Here is a 17088-nt window from a genome sequence, read left to right on the forward strand (position 1 = left end):
GAATTTAATATCCAGGTATCTCCTGCAGAACATATTCTTATAGTATATAAAAGGATCAGATAATATGTATATGTATATATAATTGCACTAACTTGAGATAAATTAACTAAATATCTATACGGTTTTATTCCACACAATGCTGCGTCTTTTCTTATCCAGGCTTAATACAAACGATATAATATAAAATTTGCCATCAGTTAAAACTATTTATATAGTGTTTCCCAGTCTCATTCTCGTCCCCCAATCCTAATCACATTTAATGGTCAATCTCTATTGACAGTCTTCAATGAAGTATGAAATAGGGTTTTAAAGGGTTTCACTCCAATGGTACCTGTTCCATTATAATCTGAAACATTATTTATTTATATTGAGTGAAGAAAAATAATTGCCTGGAAAAATGTTAATATTAGACGAACCTATTATGTAACACCAAAAAACACTGTAAAGTCGTTAGTAAGGCTGGTTAGCACTGAATTAGCCATCACTACACTACATCAAGCACTTAGTGGGCAGGCAGTTCCTATAGAACTCAAATCCCTCCTATGGCTCTTGAGGCGACTCACACTACTTAAAACGCATTCATAGAGTACCTTAGCACACATTTCTCTGTATTGATTATCGTCGCACCAAGGGCCGCGTTCCGGCAGTGGCTGCCCTCTCCTACGCAACTCCTGGCTCACTTCCACGAGGTCCAGGATCGAAATTGGGTCCAACTTGTGCCTGAATATCAGCCCCACTAAGTACTCGATGTAGTGCTGCCTGCCGCGAGCCAAACAAACGAAGAGGGTTAGTTACTTTATGTATCGAGGGTCTAGTGAGAGCAAAGAGTATGTATTGTAAGCTTTGGTCGTAATTGTTTAAGTTTTTAAACTGAAAATAAATAGAGAATTCAGTTTGAGAAATGTTGAAAGGTAATACAGGAAGGTTGTTTGAAAATAGCTTCAATTTGGAATGGGGAGCTTCATAGCTCTTATTTTTGGGGCAGAAATTATCAGTGATGTTTCCTTCGAACTTACGAGGATTTTACGGACTTTATTTATGTAAATTTAATTTTTTTTTTCATTTCCAAACATTTCAAGAAAATATTCATGATGAGTTTTACCTAAACGTAGGCAACATATAATACTCTTATGTATTGTGGGTTGCGTCTCATTTTACCGGATGTCGGCGTATTGTCATGTGGCAAATATTTGATTGATGATTGGTTGGAGCAACACTTATAATTTCCCTTTGTTGATTGTTTTTGTTTGTGGATTTTCTATTTTCTTTTAGTGTTCTTTTTTCGCGAACTTAAGTACGTTTATAACATGTAAGGATGCAAAATATTCTTAGAGGTAAGTTCGTACTACCACAATGTTGCACTTAAGTTCTAATATTTTAAGCTTTATGTTAAAAGCCGTCATTTACTGCCGTTTTTAAGACTCCTTTTTGAAACATAAACTAAAGAATAATTTAAATTAAACAGTTCAAGTAAAAATTCCGCCATGAGCTTAAATTTGAACGTAATATGGCGGATTTCAAATCAACCAATCAAAATTGAGATCACACTGCTTTGCCCACTAGCGCCTTCCAGCAGCAATATTTTAAGTTTATTAACTTAATTTACTGCGTTTCCATGGAGAATTGAAATCGTTTTATGAATCTAACGCTGATTTCGTTTTCATAACATTTTTGAATAACTCAGATCGAGTTTAATTCCTGATACGATCAATGAAATATTAATCAACTATTTTATGAAATGTTAAATACGAAAATAAACTGAAAACGTATTTAAACGCTATGCGACGATGTCATAATATTTGATTATCTTTGCTATCGATGAGTTATAGAATTCTAAAATTTTCTGCTCACATAACAAAGCAAAATACCTGCTTGAGCCTAAAATGATACATGCCCTTGGGGGTGGCATAAGCATTGGGCGGCAACTTTTTCGCCGCCCTCCGAACAATCGTTTCTAAATCGTCTTCTTGGAGAATCTCTATGGTTTCTATATGGTTTTTGCGAATCAAAAGGCTTAAATATTCAATATAATGCGTTCTGTAAAACCCGGATACTTCCGATTGAGTTGAATTATGTATTGAATGCACAAACCTGCATAATCCGGCCTGTCCCAGGCCAACTTCACTGTTGCAAACTGTGTCTATAAGCCCACTAGGAGTTTCCTTTTGGAGTGGAACGAGGCACTTAACAACCGCACTCGCATTCTCCTCTCTTTCACTTGGAAGTTCTGTGTCAAATTTGATTTTGTTGTCCTGTATAAAAATTAAGTTAAATGCATTCACAATTTTTAAAGAAAAATTACCTTTAAGAGCTTTTGCAATTCTTGAGGTTCCTTATCTCGAAGATAGAATAAGCAGTTCCTGGGATGGTGGGCATGGAGGCCCAATTTGGCGCAATACTGACTGATACCGCATTTTACCCCCATCATGAAAGGCTTGCCGCAGCCGTAGCAAAATTCGTGCTTGCACTGGAAGCAAGTGAAATGCATGCAGCCCCCTTTTGCTAGAGAGTATCTAAAAAGAACTTTCAAGAGTCATTTTCTCGGGCTTACACAACAGTTACCGGAATTTGCAATTTGGACAGTCAATTCCATTCTCTGCCAAATGCTTGGCTACAGCAGAGGCCTGGTTTTCTGGGTCATTTGCGTCTTTCCACTCTGCGAATTTCTCGCAAGAGATGCCTTCATGCTGCTTCTCCCACTGAAAACAAAAATTTAAAACTTGCAGGTAGTTGTAATAAATTCTTCATGCATACACAACAAATAATGGGATTGTTATAGACATTTAAATTGAAGAAATGTTTACTTACTGGTCTTCTGCAGCTTGCACAAGTCACAGACTTACAATCAGGACAAATAAGTCGTTTCTGTTTAGGATGAGCAATAAATCCAGACGAGCACTATAAATCACACGTAGCGGCAATTAACGAAGGGGAGGAGGTTTAACGGTTTGATTACCTGGACACACCACTTGAAATTCGGGTCTTGCATCAGCGTCCTGTCTCTCAATTTTTGCTGGAATAGCTCATGCACTTGCGCGTCCAATATGCCCTTGAGTAATATGTCCAAGTTCGAGAAATAGTCGGAAATTTCGTCCTCGTTCACAGTATTATTATTGTGGCTGTAAATTGAGGAGTTATTTTTTTTAATTGTTTGTGTTGGTATTTCACCTGAGGTCAGGCGTTTTGCAAAATGGACAGTTGCAGTCCATAATGCTCCTATCAGTGATTTGCACGGTGAAGTAGTTCTTGGCGCATTCCTGGCAGCATCGATGGGTGCATTTGAGCATCGATATTATCTACAGAAGAATACAGTACAAATACAAATAAATAAATACACCTTTTATCTATCTTAGAACACGTACATGATTCATGGGATATCTCCCTGCGCACAACTCACAGTCTTGCCTCAAATAGGCAATGGCAGCCTCTAAGCTGCTGCAGTCTTTTACAGCTTCTAAAGCCTCATCAGCTGAGAATTTTAGGGCCATTAAACTGGCTGCTAACTCCGCCTGCTGGTAGTCTTCAACTTGGCCTTCAGCTAAAAATCTTCGTGCCTGCCTCTAAATAACAAAAAAAAAATGTATGAGGAATGAAATTAATTTTTAGATATGCTAAATACTGAAAAATTACACAACAAAGCTCAAGCTCACCTCTAAAACTTCAATTTCACTAGGCTCTTTCTGTTCTAGTTTAAATAGCTCTTCTCCACTATCAGCCAAAATCACATCCTCGATAAATTCCCCTCGCCCCCCCTCACTGCTCACAGTGTCATCTACCTCAATCTCATCATCTTCAGAGCCGTAATCCTCACTCTCGCAGGTCTCTTCTATTGAGCATTGGGCGATTTTATTCTTACCAATTTCGTGATTCAACTCCAGAGCTATTTCTTCAAATTTTTTATAGTCCTTTGAGTCATTTTGAATAATCTCTCCCTTTATCTCATCAAAATTATCATTAAACTCATCATCGCTCAACAATTCTTCAATGCTGTTGTCTGATACTGAGCTGCTGCTATCGTCATTTTCTAAGCTTTTTGTGTAAGATTGCTTCTTGGAGCTGGTATTTGAATCTACAGAGGTTCTGAATGAGGAAAGGGAAATTTTTTTGGTTAAATGTTTTGAATCCGAGATAAAGTCTTCATCCTTGCTAGAATGTATTGAAGATTTTCGTAGTATCCCAGAGGGTTTCGAGGTGCTAGGTTTGTTTGAATCCAGTAGTTTTGGTGATAAGCTCTTTGCAGAGCGTTGGTTTTTATTATCATTGCTTGCTGTTTTATCGCAGGTTTTTTCAGATTTAATTTCCTTAAGTTTATCTTTAGGTGGACTGGGCATTTTTACAGGAATTTTGCTTCCGTTTGTATTAATTGGTTTAGCCTTTGGTTCATCTTTGCATATGGAATTTTGCCGGGATAGAACGGGAATTTTAGATTTACTTAGAATGCTCTGCTTATTTTGTGGTATCTGTATCTTTGTGTTGGTCACAGGTTTTTCCACGCACAAATCAGGCTCCAGTTTCTCTTCAATTGGGGAATCTGGCATTTGCTTTAGTGGCATGTTTTTGAACTTGGCATACTTCTGACTATCGCTCTTCTTTAAGGGCTTTTTTCTCTCTAGTTTATGCCCAATTTTAGCGATATCGATATCTTCATTACCACTAGCCTTTTCAAATTTGCAAACCATGTTTACAACATTATCACTAGCTACGCTCAGTCTGCTATCTGATTCTTGAGCGTCACTAACGCTAGTTTCAGTGGTGCTGCTGGAACTTTCTTTCCTTTGTAGCTCCATAGCTTTTTCAGCTCTTTGACGAGCCTTTCTGATCGATTTTCTTCGGCTTTTGCTGGATTTTCTGCTGGGCTTCTGTCCACTTGGCGGTAAGTATTCTTTAACCAATGGAATCAGAGGTTCATCGTCTTGATCAATAATTTTCTGAGGTTCTTGTATTGCGTTTTTAGTTGTCGGTTCTTCCATGTTTTTCCTTGACTTCTTTTTTTTACTCGATTTCCTCGCTTTAGTTTCAACAAGATCTATTGAGGTGACCGTTGAGTCTTGAGCTAAAGAACTAGTTTTTGCCTCAGGAGCTTCTGAAATATTTGGCAAAGAGTTAATAGCCATATTTTCTACAATCTCAGACTGATTACCAGCAGAAAGTTCACAATTAATCTTAGAATTGCTGTCATCCCCATCATCCTCCATAATACCAGCAAGTATCAAGTTTTTTTTGTCCACAATAACGGTTTTTTCTCGATCAATCTGCAACGAATTCTCAAATATTCCTTTTTGGTTATTTTGAGTTTCAATTGAAATTTGCTGACTACAGTTTTTTGATTCATTTTTATGTGCTTGAGAAGTCGAGACATCAACATCTACAATTGAAATTGGTTTCAATTCTAATTTCGTAGAAGTTTCTTCAGCGTCTAAAATCTGAACATCGTTGTGTTTTTGTGGAGCTACCAATGTCTGCTTTTCAAAGTTTTTTTGATGGTCTTGCAGTCCTGTTGAATCTTCTAAGCTTCGATGTCTTTCAGTAATGGATTGATTGTCTTCTAGGACTTGAGTTTTTTCTTCTAAAACCGGATTCATTATGAATTGTTGAGTATTTGCCAATCGGTTATCTTCGTGTCTTTGTGAATTTTCTGAGATATGTTTGTTAGAGCTTTTTTGATGGTCTTCTAGTCCTGTTTCAGAGCTTTGCCCTTCAGAAATCTGGTGGGTGTTTGCTTGAATATGGGGTTTGTCACCGGAAATGGGTTTCAGTAACAGTTGTGCCTCACTCTTTTCAGTATTTTGATCTATATTACTTTCTTCGTTGCCTTTAAAAGCTTTTGGGATTTGATTTTCCTCAACAATTAGCTGAGAATTCTCTTGTACTTTCTCATTCACATCTTGTTGGGAAGCTGCAAATATTTTTTCTGTGTTAATTGCCTGACCATTATTTTCTTCTTCTGTTGCTACCTTAATTTTTAGTATTAATTGTGGATCAGAATTTGCTTTGAACTTTAAAACTTCGTTTTGATCCATTGCTTTAAAATTCTTATTCTCCCCATTGCTTCGAAAATGTTCTTTCACTCCTTGTTGCTTTAGCACCAATTGTGCAGTGCTTTTCTGCGTCGTTTCTTCCACATTTTCCGAATTATCTGGCAACTGCACAGTTCTCCCTCCCAAGTGCACCCTTAAGGTCGAAATGCCGAATTTCTTCGAGTTTTTTTGATCGGGAATTTTCCCCTCAATGGGATCTTCAATTGCGTCTACAAACTGCTCATCCCCAAGCCCGTTTTCCTCGCTAGAGCTAGAAGATTCAGACTCTGTATGATTTTTTTTAACTAAATCAGCAGGATCTAGTCCTGCAGTGTCCACCACTTGAATCACAGTACTGCTTTTTTCCACGTAAGCTTTGGGGCTTTGAGCGATTTCCAGTGTGGTTACTACAGGGGCTTTTGGGGCCATTTCTACTACTTTCGTAAGAGTTGTTATTGATGGTAGAGGTACTTTGGTGTTTTTATGATTATTGCTAGAAACTGCAAGCACTTCATCTAAACTATTGATGTCTTGAATGTTTCTTAAAATTTCATTTTCCAAATCGTTCAACGACTTTAACATTTCATTTTTATCTTGACTGACATTTTCCGGAACTTTGTTCAAATCTCTCGGAAGGCTACTTACGTTCTGAGGGGAAGATTTCTCGCTGGGGTTGTTACTTATTGAACTTACCGCTTCTGCTTGCTTTTTTAATATTTTCTCCTCCTCACTAAGTGCATCTAAGAAGTAATTTTTATAAATACATTGCACCGTATGTAGTTAGTCACATACCTTCCCCTCTGAATTTTTGTAGCGTAGCCCCATCATTACCTGCCTCATTTTCAATCCCCGTCGGTGGACCCCAGATGCGCATTAAAAAAGGCTTGATCTGGGTTTTATTCAGTTCTGTATAGGCAGCTTCTAAGTCACCGTGATGAGCAGTTAGTACTGTTACTATGTCTTCTCGTGAAAAGTCCCCTCTGTTCGCCAATTCAGCGTACTAAAAAAGAGCTACTTAGCTACTTGTTTTGCAATGCTCGCTATATTGCTTACCTTTCTTTGACGCTGTTCCACGCACTCTTGCACAGCAGGCCATAGTTCTCCTTTGTGACAGCGTAGGCCATCTCTAGCCTCTTTTTCTGAGACTGTTCCTACTATGTTCATGGGTCCTTCACGACCCATTTGTGTGGCAAGAGTTTGGACACTGGCGATCATTGTTGACCAATGTTCGTTAAGCCAGGAAATTGGGTTCATGTCCTAAATTTACAGTTAAATACATATTGATTTGTAAGAAAACTATACTTACTTTACAGTGTAGTAGAGCTGCTTGAACTTCATCTGCGGAATATTTGTTCTGCTCTGCTTCCTTATAACGAATGACACAATTAATTAAATATTTATAATTATTAGTGTTGAAGACTGTAATGACTTACTCTTAGTAATTTCACCAGTTCCATTCCTTGGGTTTTTTGATTTTGTTGATCTAAATACTCTGAAGGTTGCAAAGAATCGTTGCACTGTCGGTGACTTTGAAGCTCTACTGGGTCCATCTGGAATATTTATTTGAGGCTTAAAATTCAGTAGCATTTTTGCATGCATCTCTACTATATGCACTATCTACTCGAATAGAAACTACAAGAGGCATCTCTAAACTCATGCTGCTCAAATGCGAATTATTAAAGCAACTCCACGCATTTTGTGTTCACCCTGTAATATCCGAAATCTTGATGATTAGGCCGTCGATGATACAATTCTGCCTTCCTAAGGTCCATAATGCTGTTTGATAATCGATGATTTTGGTGGTGTTTTCTCTGCCTTGGCCTTTCGAAATAATAGGATTCCTCGTAGTCAAACGGCATTGGACTTGGTTCCCTACTTCCAGGCAAACTCTGAAATCCGACTAATTTGTTTTTAATTTTGAATGTAATTTTTTACTGGAACTAACTTGTGAATCCGTAGTAAAACTATGTCTGCTGGAAGACCTGTGCAATGACCATTCTGACCCCCTTTTCGATGAGCTTGCATGCATGGATTGGGACCTGTGTAACTCCCTCTGTTTACTGCCTCGGCCCACTGATATTGCCCTCGCCGATCTAGGGCTTTTCCCTTCATCCTGCAGCTTAAATTCTTCACAGGTCTACAAATGTTCATATACAATATTAGTTAACGAAGATTTGCCTTATTAAAGTTCCTATACCTGAGTGGATATATTTTGAGGCGGCGGTGAAGTGCCAGTATTGGTAGTAACCAACTTTTTCCCGGTCAAATGCACTAAATCTGGAGGTGGAGACGTACCACATCCTGTCGAAACTTTCGCCGCCTCGGCAGCTTCATTTATAGCTGCCACTTCGGCCTCAATTAAATCGTCCTCTTGAAACGCGGCGTTTATTGCACTCTTTGCTGCAAGAAACACTATAATAAAACACATTGAGGACACTACACACTAATTTATTAGTAAAAACACTAAGCACAGAACACTCACGACACTAAGAAGGTTTTTGTGTTAGTCGAACAGAAACACCAACGAGGTGGGTACTATTTGCTCCTATAAAATGAGGCCGTAAACTTTGTTCCAGGCCAAAAGCTGATTTTTCTGATGGTCCTACCTTTAGGCTTGCTTTCGGCCTTTTTCTTCTCCTCCACCTCCAGATTGATTTTCTCCAATTTAGCTTGCATTGATTCAGTTTCGCTGTAGTTATTAGCACTATTTGCACTGTAATCATCGGAGCTCGGGCTTTGTAATAGGGCTTTGCCCTTGTCTTTTCCCTTACTAGGACCTACTGGGGGTTTTTTTGAAGCTGTTATGAGTTTCTTCATTTGACTTGCCGAAGATGCGGATCGGGCAATGTTCACTTTTGTTGTTGAAGTCTTGCAACAAACCGAGCACACCCTAGTGCCCGGTTCATTCACAAAAGTACAATGCTCGCAGCTCCACGATTCTTCCGGAAGTTGCTTCTTATTTAAGTTTTCATCGCCTTCTATTGGGTCCTTACTGTAGCTGATTTCCGGGCGTTTCGGACTGTCCTCATCGCTTTCCTCATCGTCAGTTTCACCACTAGATGAGGCAACAACACTGGCCCTACTCCTATGACCTATTGATCCTCGATCACTGTTTTTGCTGCTCATATTCCTTCTAAGGGCCTCCCGGGGCAAAGAAGAGCTATCTCTAAGAGGGCGTTCGCGTACTACATATCTTCCTAAGGACCTCCTTTCGCTTCTCCCGTCCCCATGACTAAAGACCGACCTTCTGTCTTCAATATCGTTGGAGTCTTCATCGGAGGTTTCATCTCTATACTTCCTGCGCGATTTCCTGCTCGCAGTGGATTTGCGGGATTTGATGCTTTGGGTGGGAGAAGCTGGGCGTGAATGGGAGCAGGCTCTGCAATCCCATCAAATAAATTCCACTGAAGATTACTTCGGGATTAATTTTACCTGTTATGCGGAGGTGGTAGTCCATATGGATATGGCGGCCCATGCCAAGCACCCATCCACATGGGATTTCCAGGATATGCCCCGGGCATTATGTTGAGACTCATGTTGCTCCCGTGTGAAGGGTCCCAACAGCACTGGTGCTGGTCCATCCAGGCATTTTGACAACACGGCATTGGGTAGTTTAATTGAGCCATAGAATGAGCCTATAAAACATATCTTTAAAAGTTGATCATCTGTATTTTTTAGTTTAGTGGTAAAACGTGCATGTTTAATTTTAATGTTATTCTGTCTTCCTAATTATTATATTGTCGGGATTAAATAAATTAATATTTAAAGAAAAAAAGAAAATATAAAAATGTCCTATTGAAGATACAAATATTCAATAGATACCTGCTGCATTGGCACAAATCCATGATGATGATACGGTATGGTGTTATTCAAATCGAATACTGAGGAACTATGGGGCAATCCTCGATTGCTTGATGGAGGACAAGATGAGTTACTTAACTTCCTGGAGACTCCGCCTCCAATGTCCGATCCAGAAATGCTTCCAGTTCGGTGCCGTAAACCTCGATTTTGCTCCCAAGCCGGATATCCAGAGTCCCTGTTTGAGGACTGGTCGAATTCTGAAACGGCGCTTGGTAAATTTGGAGTAGTGCCCCTCATGGCCATTTGGTGCTTTCTGTAGCGCTCTTGGAGAGATGGACTAGGGCTCGGAGCTTGAAACTGCCGGAAGTCATCTTGGGAGAGTTGAGAATTTGATCTTGACGCTTTATGAAAAAGAATTATCTTCAGGTTTTAGATTTCGAGTATGAAACTTACTAGGGTAACTTGGAACTCCACTGCTAGGGCTTGTAGGAGTTGGGGGCAGAGGCCTGTTCCCCAAAGTAAAACCTCTTCGCAAACTATTCATTTTTTCCTTCAAGCTAAAGGCACCATCCTTTCGGGGCATGGTAAAAGACGACATTCCCTGCTGCAAATGAATTTGGTTATCGCCTCCCGTTTCAACAATGAACAATTTCAATGAATTAGTTGGAGCTTAGAGATGCCGTATTAATTCAATAGCAGTCCATCATCAAAGCAAAAGATCATTCAATACATAGAACGCATCAAGCAGTTGTAAAATTGTCGATAATTACCTGGTTTCTCATGGGGATAGGGGAAGGGCATGGGGAGGGTCCTACAGAGCCGGATCGTCGTCTTCTGGGAGGTGGCACAGGCAATGGTGGGGCTTCTCCCTTTGGGGGTAGCGGGGGTCGAATTTGTTGAACTCCTCGTTCTTCAACTCTCTATATGAAATTATTTTTGAAAAGTTTGAAGAGAAGGAATAGAGCATGTCTTACTCGTCTCAAATGCGATTGTCTCTTTGGGTGTCGATGGTACATGTCATCGCAGGAGAGACAAAAATTTTGTTGACAGTCTTCGCAGCGCACACATACCGATGTAGCTGAGGAGCCACATAGTTGACAACGTTTTTGAGGGGTTGCTGGAATAAGAATTTTTGTCTTTTGGAATTTTTCAGATTTAAAGGGTCAAATACCCAAATTAGATGACTGTATATTTTCATCCAATGGAAGTGCATTGGAATACTGCCCGAATTCGATAACTTCATAATCGGGTTCTTGATTCTGCTGATGTTTTGCCTTCAGATGGTCTTTAGAGTCTGGTGGAACGGGTGGAGGAGGAATTCCGCTCGAGCCACTTTTATTCTAGAAAATTTAACGATTAAATTTTTAGATGTTATGGAATAAAAATAATAGCAAAACAATAGAAGACTTGTAATAATGGTTTTTAAGAAAAGTAAGAGAAATTAGAGATTTTAGGAGGTTTTATTTTAAATGGAAAATGCGGTGTGTATTCCTGGTTGCATAATACGTGTATTTCAGTATTTGGTAACAAGATATAGATTATCATGAGCTTTTTCACTACAACTTATTAAAATATGACAGTAAAATTACACTTTAACGTACGTTTCAATGAGTTGCAATCTGTAGAAAACATACAATGAAAATTAGTAAAGTGAATATATATATTTACCCATTTTGTGACTCCATGAAAAGTGAAAGGAGATTCATTCTACATGCATCCCAATAAAACCATGCATTTCGCGACCTTCTAGTAGCATTATTAGTGTATTTCCAGCCACACTTCTTTTGATTTTATTTCAAATAACGTCGCAACACCGAATTAAAAATAACCGCGTCATTTCGCGGTCAAATTTAAATTTAGTCATCTCTAGAGTTTTTCGTCTCGTCATGTTGGTTGCGCGTAACAGAGTCTTGTCCTGTCTAATATCTACTGACCCGATTTGTTGCTTATTCCGTTTAACTGTATGCAACAAAAAGAGAAAGCCATATAGCCTATTAAAAGATGTCTAAAGTGAACAGTCACATTTTTCGGCAATTGTTTTCTTTTATTTACGTTTGGCAAATATGGCGCATCGGTTGACAAAGCCTTGACAGTTTTTGGTTTTTAATCAGAAAAATAAATTAAATTAATGGATTAGTTTTGTTTTTTTAAAATGTTCGCTCTTCCAAACTTCTGCCGCGTTTGCCTGAAATACGATAAAAACCTCATTGATTTGGCCCACATCGAGAATGAGCCGAACGAAACGTTAATGAGTAAACTACAGCTCTGCGTATCCGAAGTGGTGAGTTTATTGTTGTTTAGCCTGTTCGGAACCGGGATTGTTATGTATTTGTTTGTAGGAATGGACTGCCTTCAAACCCTTATTGTGTCATCCCTGTATCAAGCGATTGAACATAGCCTACAGCTTTAAGAAGCAGTGTGTGCAGTCTGCAGGAGTTTTAAAAAATTATGTTGAATTGGTTAAGGAATCTCAAAAGAAAAATGAATCTCAAACCCCTGCGAAACCCGAAAGCGTCGTGGGACAAGGGGGTGCCTATATGTTGCTGCCCAATCAGAAATATGTCAAGATTTTAGTGGGATCACAAAATCAAGGGACTACAGGTAACAACGTAAACTCCTATCAAAACGTCTTTTTGAACCTTATACCGACGACTACTATCAGCCCCGTGCCACAAGTGTCGGATGGTGGGAGCAAAAAAGTCAAAGATACAAACCAAAATGTGTTTTTAAACATTAACAACACATTTCAAAAATTTATTCCTATTTCTCCTGTTGATCCCCCACCATTAAAACTTCATAAGAAACCCAGGGAATCTGTACTCAAAAACAATGTGAATGTTAGTGAGTTATTGACAGAATCCAATGCAGAAGAAATGAGTGTTGAAATTGACCCAACGTCATTTTTGTCCCTTGAACATGATGATCCTTCTGAAAGTGAAGATGAATTGAAACATGACTGGGATGAAGTGATTACAAAGCAAAAAGTTGACATGGTTAAAGCAAAAGTGAATGGGGTTGGTTCAGCAATATCAAATGGCAAAGAGACCCAAACAAACTCTGCTAATTTCGTTCCTATTCTTCCGAAAGATGACTTGTACTCGGGTGGGCACTTTTTGTCTACTGCTCAAGACAGGGCTGATATTAACTGTGAGTCATGCCAAAGATCATTTCCAACACTCAGGATGCTGAAACAACATCTTAAGCAATTCCACCTAGGAAAACTACCATTTAAATGTGGCTATTGCTATACTGAGTATCTAATTCGTTCAGAATATGAAGACTGCATCAATAGACATAGAAAAGATCAGGACTCACAGAATTCCTCATTGACATTGAAGGACTTTGCTGATGGAAATTCTTCATTTGAAGGTGATGCACTGAGTGTTTCATTAATAACAGAAACGCCGGCAGATGTAAATTTGGAACCCAATGCAAATGGGGATTACGTGTGCACAGTTTGCAAGAGAATGTTCAATAGTTCTGCTGGTTTGCTGAGGCACAGAGTGCGGAAACACAACCAGAAGAACCGAAAGAAGTATTTCATAAAAGGCATGAAGAATGCCAAATGTGATATTTGCAATAGGGAGTTTTCCACGCAATCTTATATGCAATTGCATAGAAAACTACACATGAGGGAAGATGGGGGGTATAAATATAAGGTGCAGGGTAGGAGCAAGTATAAGAATATTCCTGGGGAGGAGGGGGAGCAAGGTGACAAAGATGAAAATGCTAAAGAAGCAGATACTGAGGCAAATAAAGAGATTTCCTCGGAGGTGGTTGAGCCTGAAAAAGAGGACACTGAAGAGGAGACTGAGAGTGACACTGAAGCAAAGCCTGCCAGGAAGAGAAGGAAGATTTCTTCTAAAACAAGTGTTAGCTCAAATGAGGAGGATGTTAAGAAAGTGCAGCATGAAGATCAAGGCTCAGAGTCAAGCAGTGACTCTGAATCCAACTCGGATGAACACAATGATAAAAATTAGATTTTAGCTGTAGGAACACAAGTTTTTTACACATTAGCATTGAGGAGAGGAGGCCAAATTTGGCCTTAAACCTTGCAATACTAGGTACTTGATTTTTACTATCAAGAGGTATTGCAACCAAAATATTGTTTACGATTTTTTTATTTCTAGTGCGTAAGTTTAAAGACTAAAAGTTTTATTATAATAACAATTAGAAGGGATCTTTTCTCTAGGTTTAGAGTAGGTGCATATTTGCCAGTAAAAAATGGCGAAGAAAAGTGTTGAGTCACTGTATGATAAACTTATATTTTAGTTTGTTTTTATGCGAAAAGTATTAGGTACATGAAGATTTTATTTGGTGACAATAATGCAAATAATCTTTTAGCGCGTTTGCTATTTACTTGATGTAATATAAAGTGAGAGCTTTTTATGCTCCAGCACTGTATAAAGGAAGGGAAAAATTGCAGTAATAATGATTCTTAAAGCCTTTGGAACAAATATGCATTTTACAAGACATTCGTCATTGATGAAATCCTTAGTTTAATGCTTTTCAAGCATGCTACTATGTCCCATTTTCTTCGAACTGATTTTGGATAACTATTTTTTACACTTCGGTTTTATAGTAAGAAGTGTTAAGGACACTAGTATTTCTAGGTTTATCATGCTACTTTTAATTTAAGAATCTTTAAAGGTAATTCAATTTGTCATACAGCTTTGGTTTTATACTATACGCCTATTTTTTTGTATTCACTTAAAACCTGTATACTTATTATTTAGTTTGGATTTAACATCATGATATTGTCCCAGTTGTAAATAATTGATTCCTATATGTTTGTACTAGGTTTGCTTAAAAGAGTTATCAGAAATCGAGAGCCACGTTCTAAAAATTGGAAATCCACCCTCAAGATCTTTAGTCTTTTGAGCATTTGTTCTCTTTTATATATTATGATCTTCCATAGAAATAAACTTCTTTTTGAGGGGCCTGTTTCTGTTGCTTACCACCCATTGAGGCATATTTCGGGCCATTCTTAACCTCGTAGAGGGATTGGAGATCACCATGGGTTTCCATTTGTTGTCTTGTTTATTCTAAAACAAATTATATACGAGTTAAGGTTATTTCACACAACTTTTTTTATTTATATATCATATCATGTATTTTATATTGTATCCACAATAAAATATTTTTTGACAAAAGTGGTCTTTAAAAATAGTCAAAATACAGAACTAAAAGGGAACATCGGCAACGTTAGTCTATTATCTTTTTTAATTTGTCCCCTTTATGGTGCCTCATGCGTTGTTGCCAATTTTCCTGGAACCTATTTCTTCTATGTGAAGACACTCTGAGTTATTTATTTGCGTATTCATTAGTCTATTCTAGTCCAAAAGAGAACATTCGAATATTTATGTGTAAAGTTTTGATACCGGAAAACTCAATTTGAAAACTGGTGTGACGAAAATATAACCGATGATTTAGCTCTCACTAAGTCCCACCAAAAGAATATTTTTAGATGCACATAACCAGGAACTGTCCGGCCAGCCTTGATTCGTCGATTACAAGCGTTTAGTACATTAAACTGGACATCAAACCAAAATGTAGGTCAGCAGCAACAAAGTAAAACAAGTTTAAACACACTTTTGCTAGTTTAATGTGCGCTAAACTTAAAAGCTGATTATACTGGTCTTTTTATGTAGAATAATTTCAAAGAATGTCGTTAGAGTCTGGCCTTATTAACATATTGTAATTACGCGTTTTTAATTAGAGTTGATTAATCTAGAAAAGAAAAAAACATCCCGGCCGAATTCCTGGCAGATTTTTGAGAGGAGGATATTTTTAGGAGGTCGCTATATTTCCTGTTTCATCGCTAAAGGTACTTAGAAAGTGTGATGATGTTAGATCAGGCTAATGCAGTAAAGCCCCGTTAGTAGAATTTTGTTACCCAATGATGGTTTTAAGGAAAGTTGTTATAGTATTCCTATGCTATTGCATAACACTTGTTGTAATTATTATCTCGCATTTTCAACTACCTGTTCTAAGTGATTGATGGAAAGTTGGCAAACTCTCAGAAATGTATATTTTTGTTTTCAAATTGTACGGTTAATTTTTAACTCGTCTATAGGCACTTTCAGAGTTTAATTTGCTTCCGTATTGTAAAAGCACGATTTTACTCTTATTTTTGTTTATTTTTATGATATAGATGCTCGGATGTCCCACGTACTCCCCTGAGATATGGAATTCCCAACCACAGATCATCCTGATCTGATCCAGAAGTCATGAATTGGAAGGCCGTTTTGATAAGCGAAAGGGAAATCGTTCAAGAGAAGATTATGTAGTCCTTATCCTTGGAAAGTAAGTAAGTACGTTGTCGTACTACCTACTACATTTTTTAAATGAATATAAACCGTTCTTTCTTAATTGCGAACTTGATGTTTAAATTCCAGAAAAAGACTTCTGGAAGCAATACATTTAACTTGATTGATCAAAACGTACTCCCGCACTAAATCATTGAAAGTTTTTCTGCAGAAGAACACAAAAAACAGCTGATTTTGCCTGCATTTTGCAAGTATTAAGTAACATTTCCCCGCTCAAAAGAACCATTTTTAAATTCTCAGTTTTTGAAAATTTTCTAGTTACACTGGCGGGGACAACCACACAAAGAACTTACGTTCATGTTGATAGGAGAAAACGGCCCTTTACTCCGAAGGAACACTGTTGCACATTGCCATTAGGCCTACGAACACTACTAGCCGGGCTGAAGACGTGCCTAGTCAGTCTGGATTACCGTGTTCTAATATTAGTTGCACCGTTTGACATTTTGCCAAATTTTCGAGGTATTAATAAGACGCATGAGGTGTCTACTGTAACAGTGGTATTTTCAAATCTTTTAGATTAATCGAGCATGGAAAGCAGTTAGGGAAAGCGCTTTTGAATACTTTAATTCATAGGTAACTGTAGAGATTTTGTGAAAATGTTGCAGACCTTCCAGAAAATTTTCTATATTGTCTGATACTGTCATTCACCATTTTGCCCAGAAGCTCACGTATCCATATGACAATTTCGTCAAGGTGCAAGAATACAGTGTGTTGATCTACCAAAACCCTAATCATTCAAATTGATACCAAATAAATTCATAATTATGCTAAATTGGTTAAATTACATAATATTTTGTGAACAGTAAGAAATCCACGACGTTTGTTTTTAATTTGATATCTGCTCTGCCTGTTGATAGTCTCATATTATTGCATTCTTGTTCTTCCTCCTTAATATTACTTAATATTATTGTTATGTATTCTAAAGTAAACCGAGTATTGAT

General features: G+C 38.0%; 2 protein-coding genes across 2 annotated transcripts; one reads left to right on the forward strand and one right to left on the reverse strand.

Moving 5' to 3' along the window:
- Positions 1-2: 2 nt before the first annotated feature.
- Positions 3-16612, reverse strand: LUBEL (Linear Ubiquitin E3 ligase). Its single transcript, XM_066404285.1, has 25 exons — positions 16441-16612; positions 14777-14863; positions 10990-11158; positions 10793-10935; positions 10589-10738; positions 10272-10422; positions 9840-10219; positions 9450-9652; positions 8624-9396; positions 8215-8417; positions 7963-8154; positions 7724-7906; positions 7451-7567; positions 7324-7383; positions 7071-7274; positions 6810-7017; positions 6711-6757; positions 3363-3560; positions 3169-3296; positions 2957-3119; positions 2809-2898; positions 2563-2699; positions 2303-2513; positions 2092-2252; positions 3-759 (listed from the first exon to the last, which is right to left on the reverse strand). The coding sequence occupies exons 1-25, from the start codon at positions 16444-16446 to the stop codon at positions 495-497; spliced, it is 4629 nt and encodes a 1542-aa protein (XP_066260382.1). The 5' UTR covers positions 16447-16612; the 3' UTR covers positions 3-494.
- Positions 11881-15009, forward strand: LOC136418275 (uncharacterized). Its single transcript, XM_066404299.1, has 2 exons — positions 11881-12099; positions 12158-15009. Exons 1-2 carry the CDS (start codon positions 11971-11973, stop codon positions 13796-13798), a joined length of 1770 nt encoding a protein of 589 aa, XP_066260396.1. The 5' UTR covers positions 11881-11970; the 3' UTR covers positions 13799-15009.
- Positions 16613-17088: the final 476 nt, after the last annotated feature.

The sequence above is a fragment of the Euwallacea similis genome, chromosome 34 (assembly GCF_039881205.1).
Source record: "Euwallacea similis isolate ESF13 chromosome 34, ESF131.1, whole genome shotgun sequence".
In the NCBI taxonomy this organism is placed as follows: domain Eukaryota; kingdom Metazoa; phylum Arthropoda; class Insecta; order Coleoptera; family Curculionidae; genus Euwallacea; species Euwallacea similis.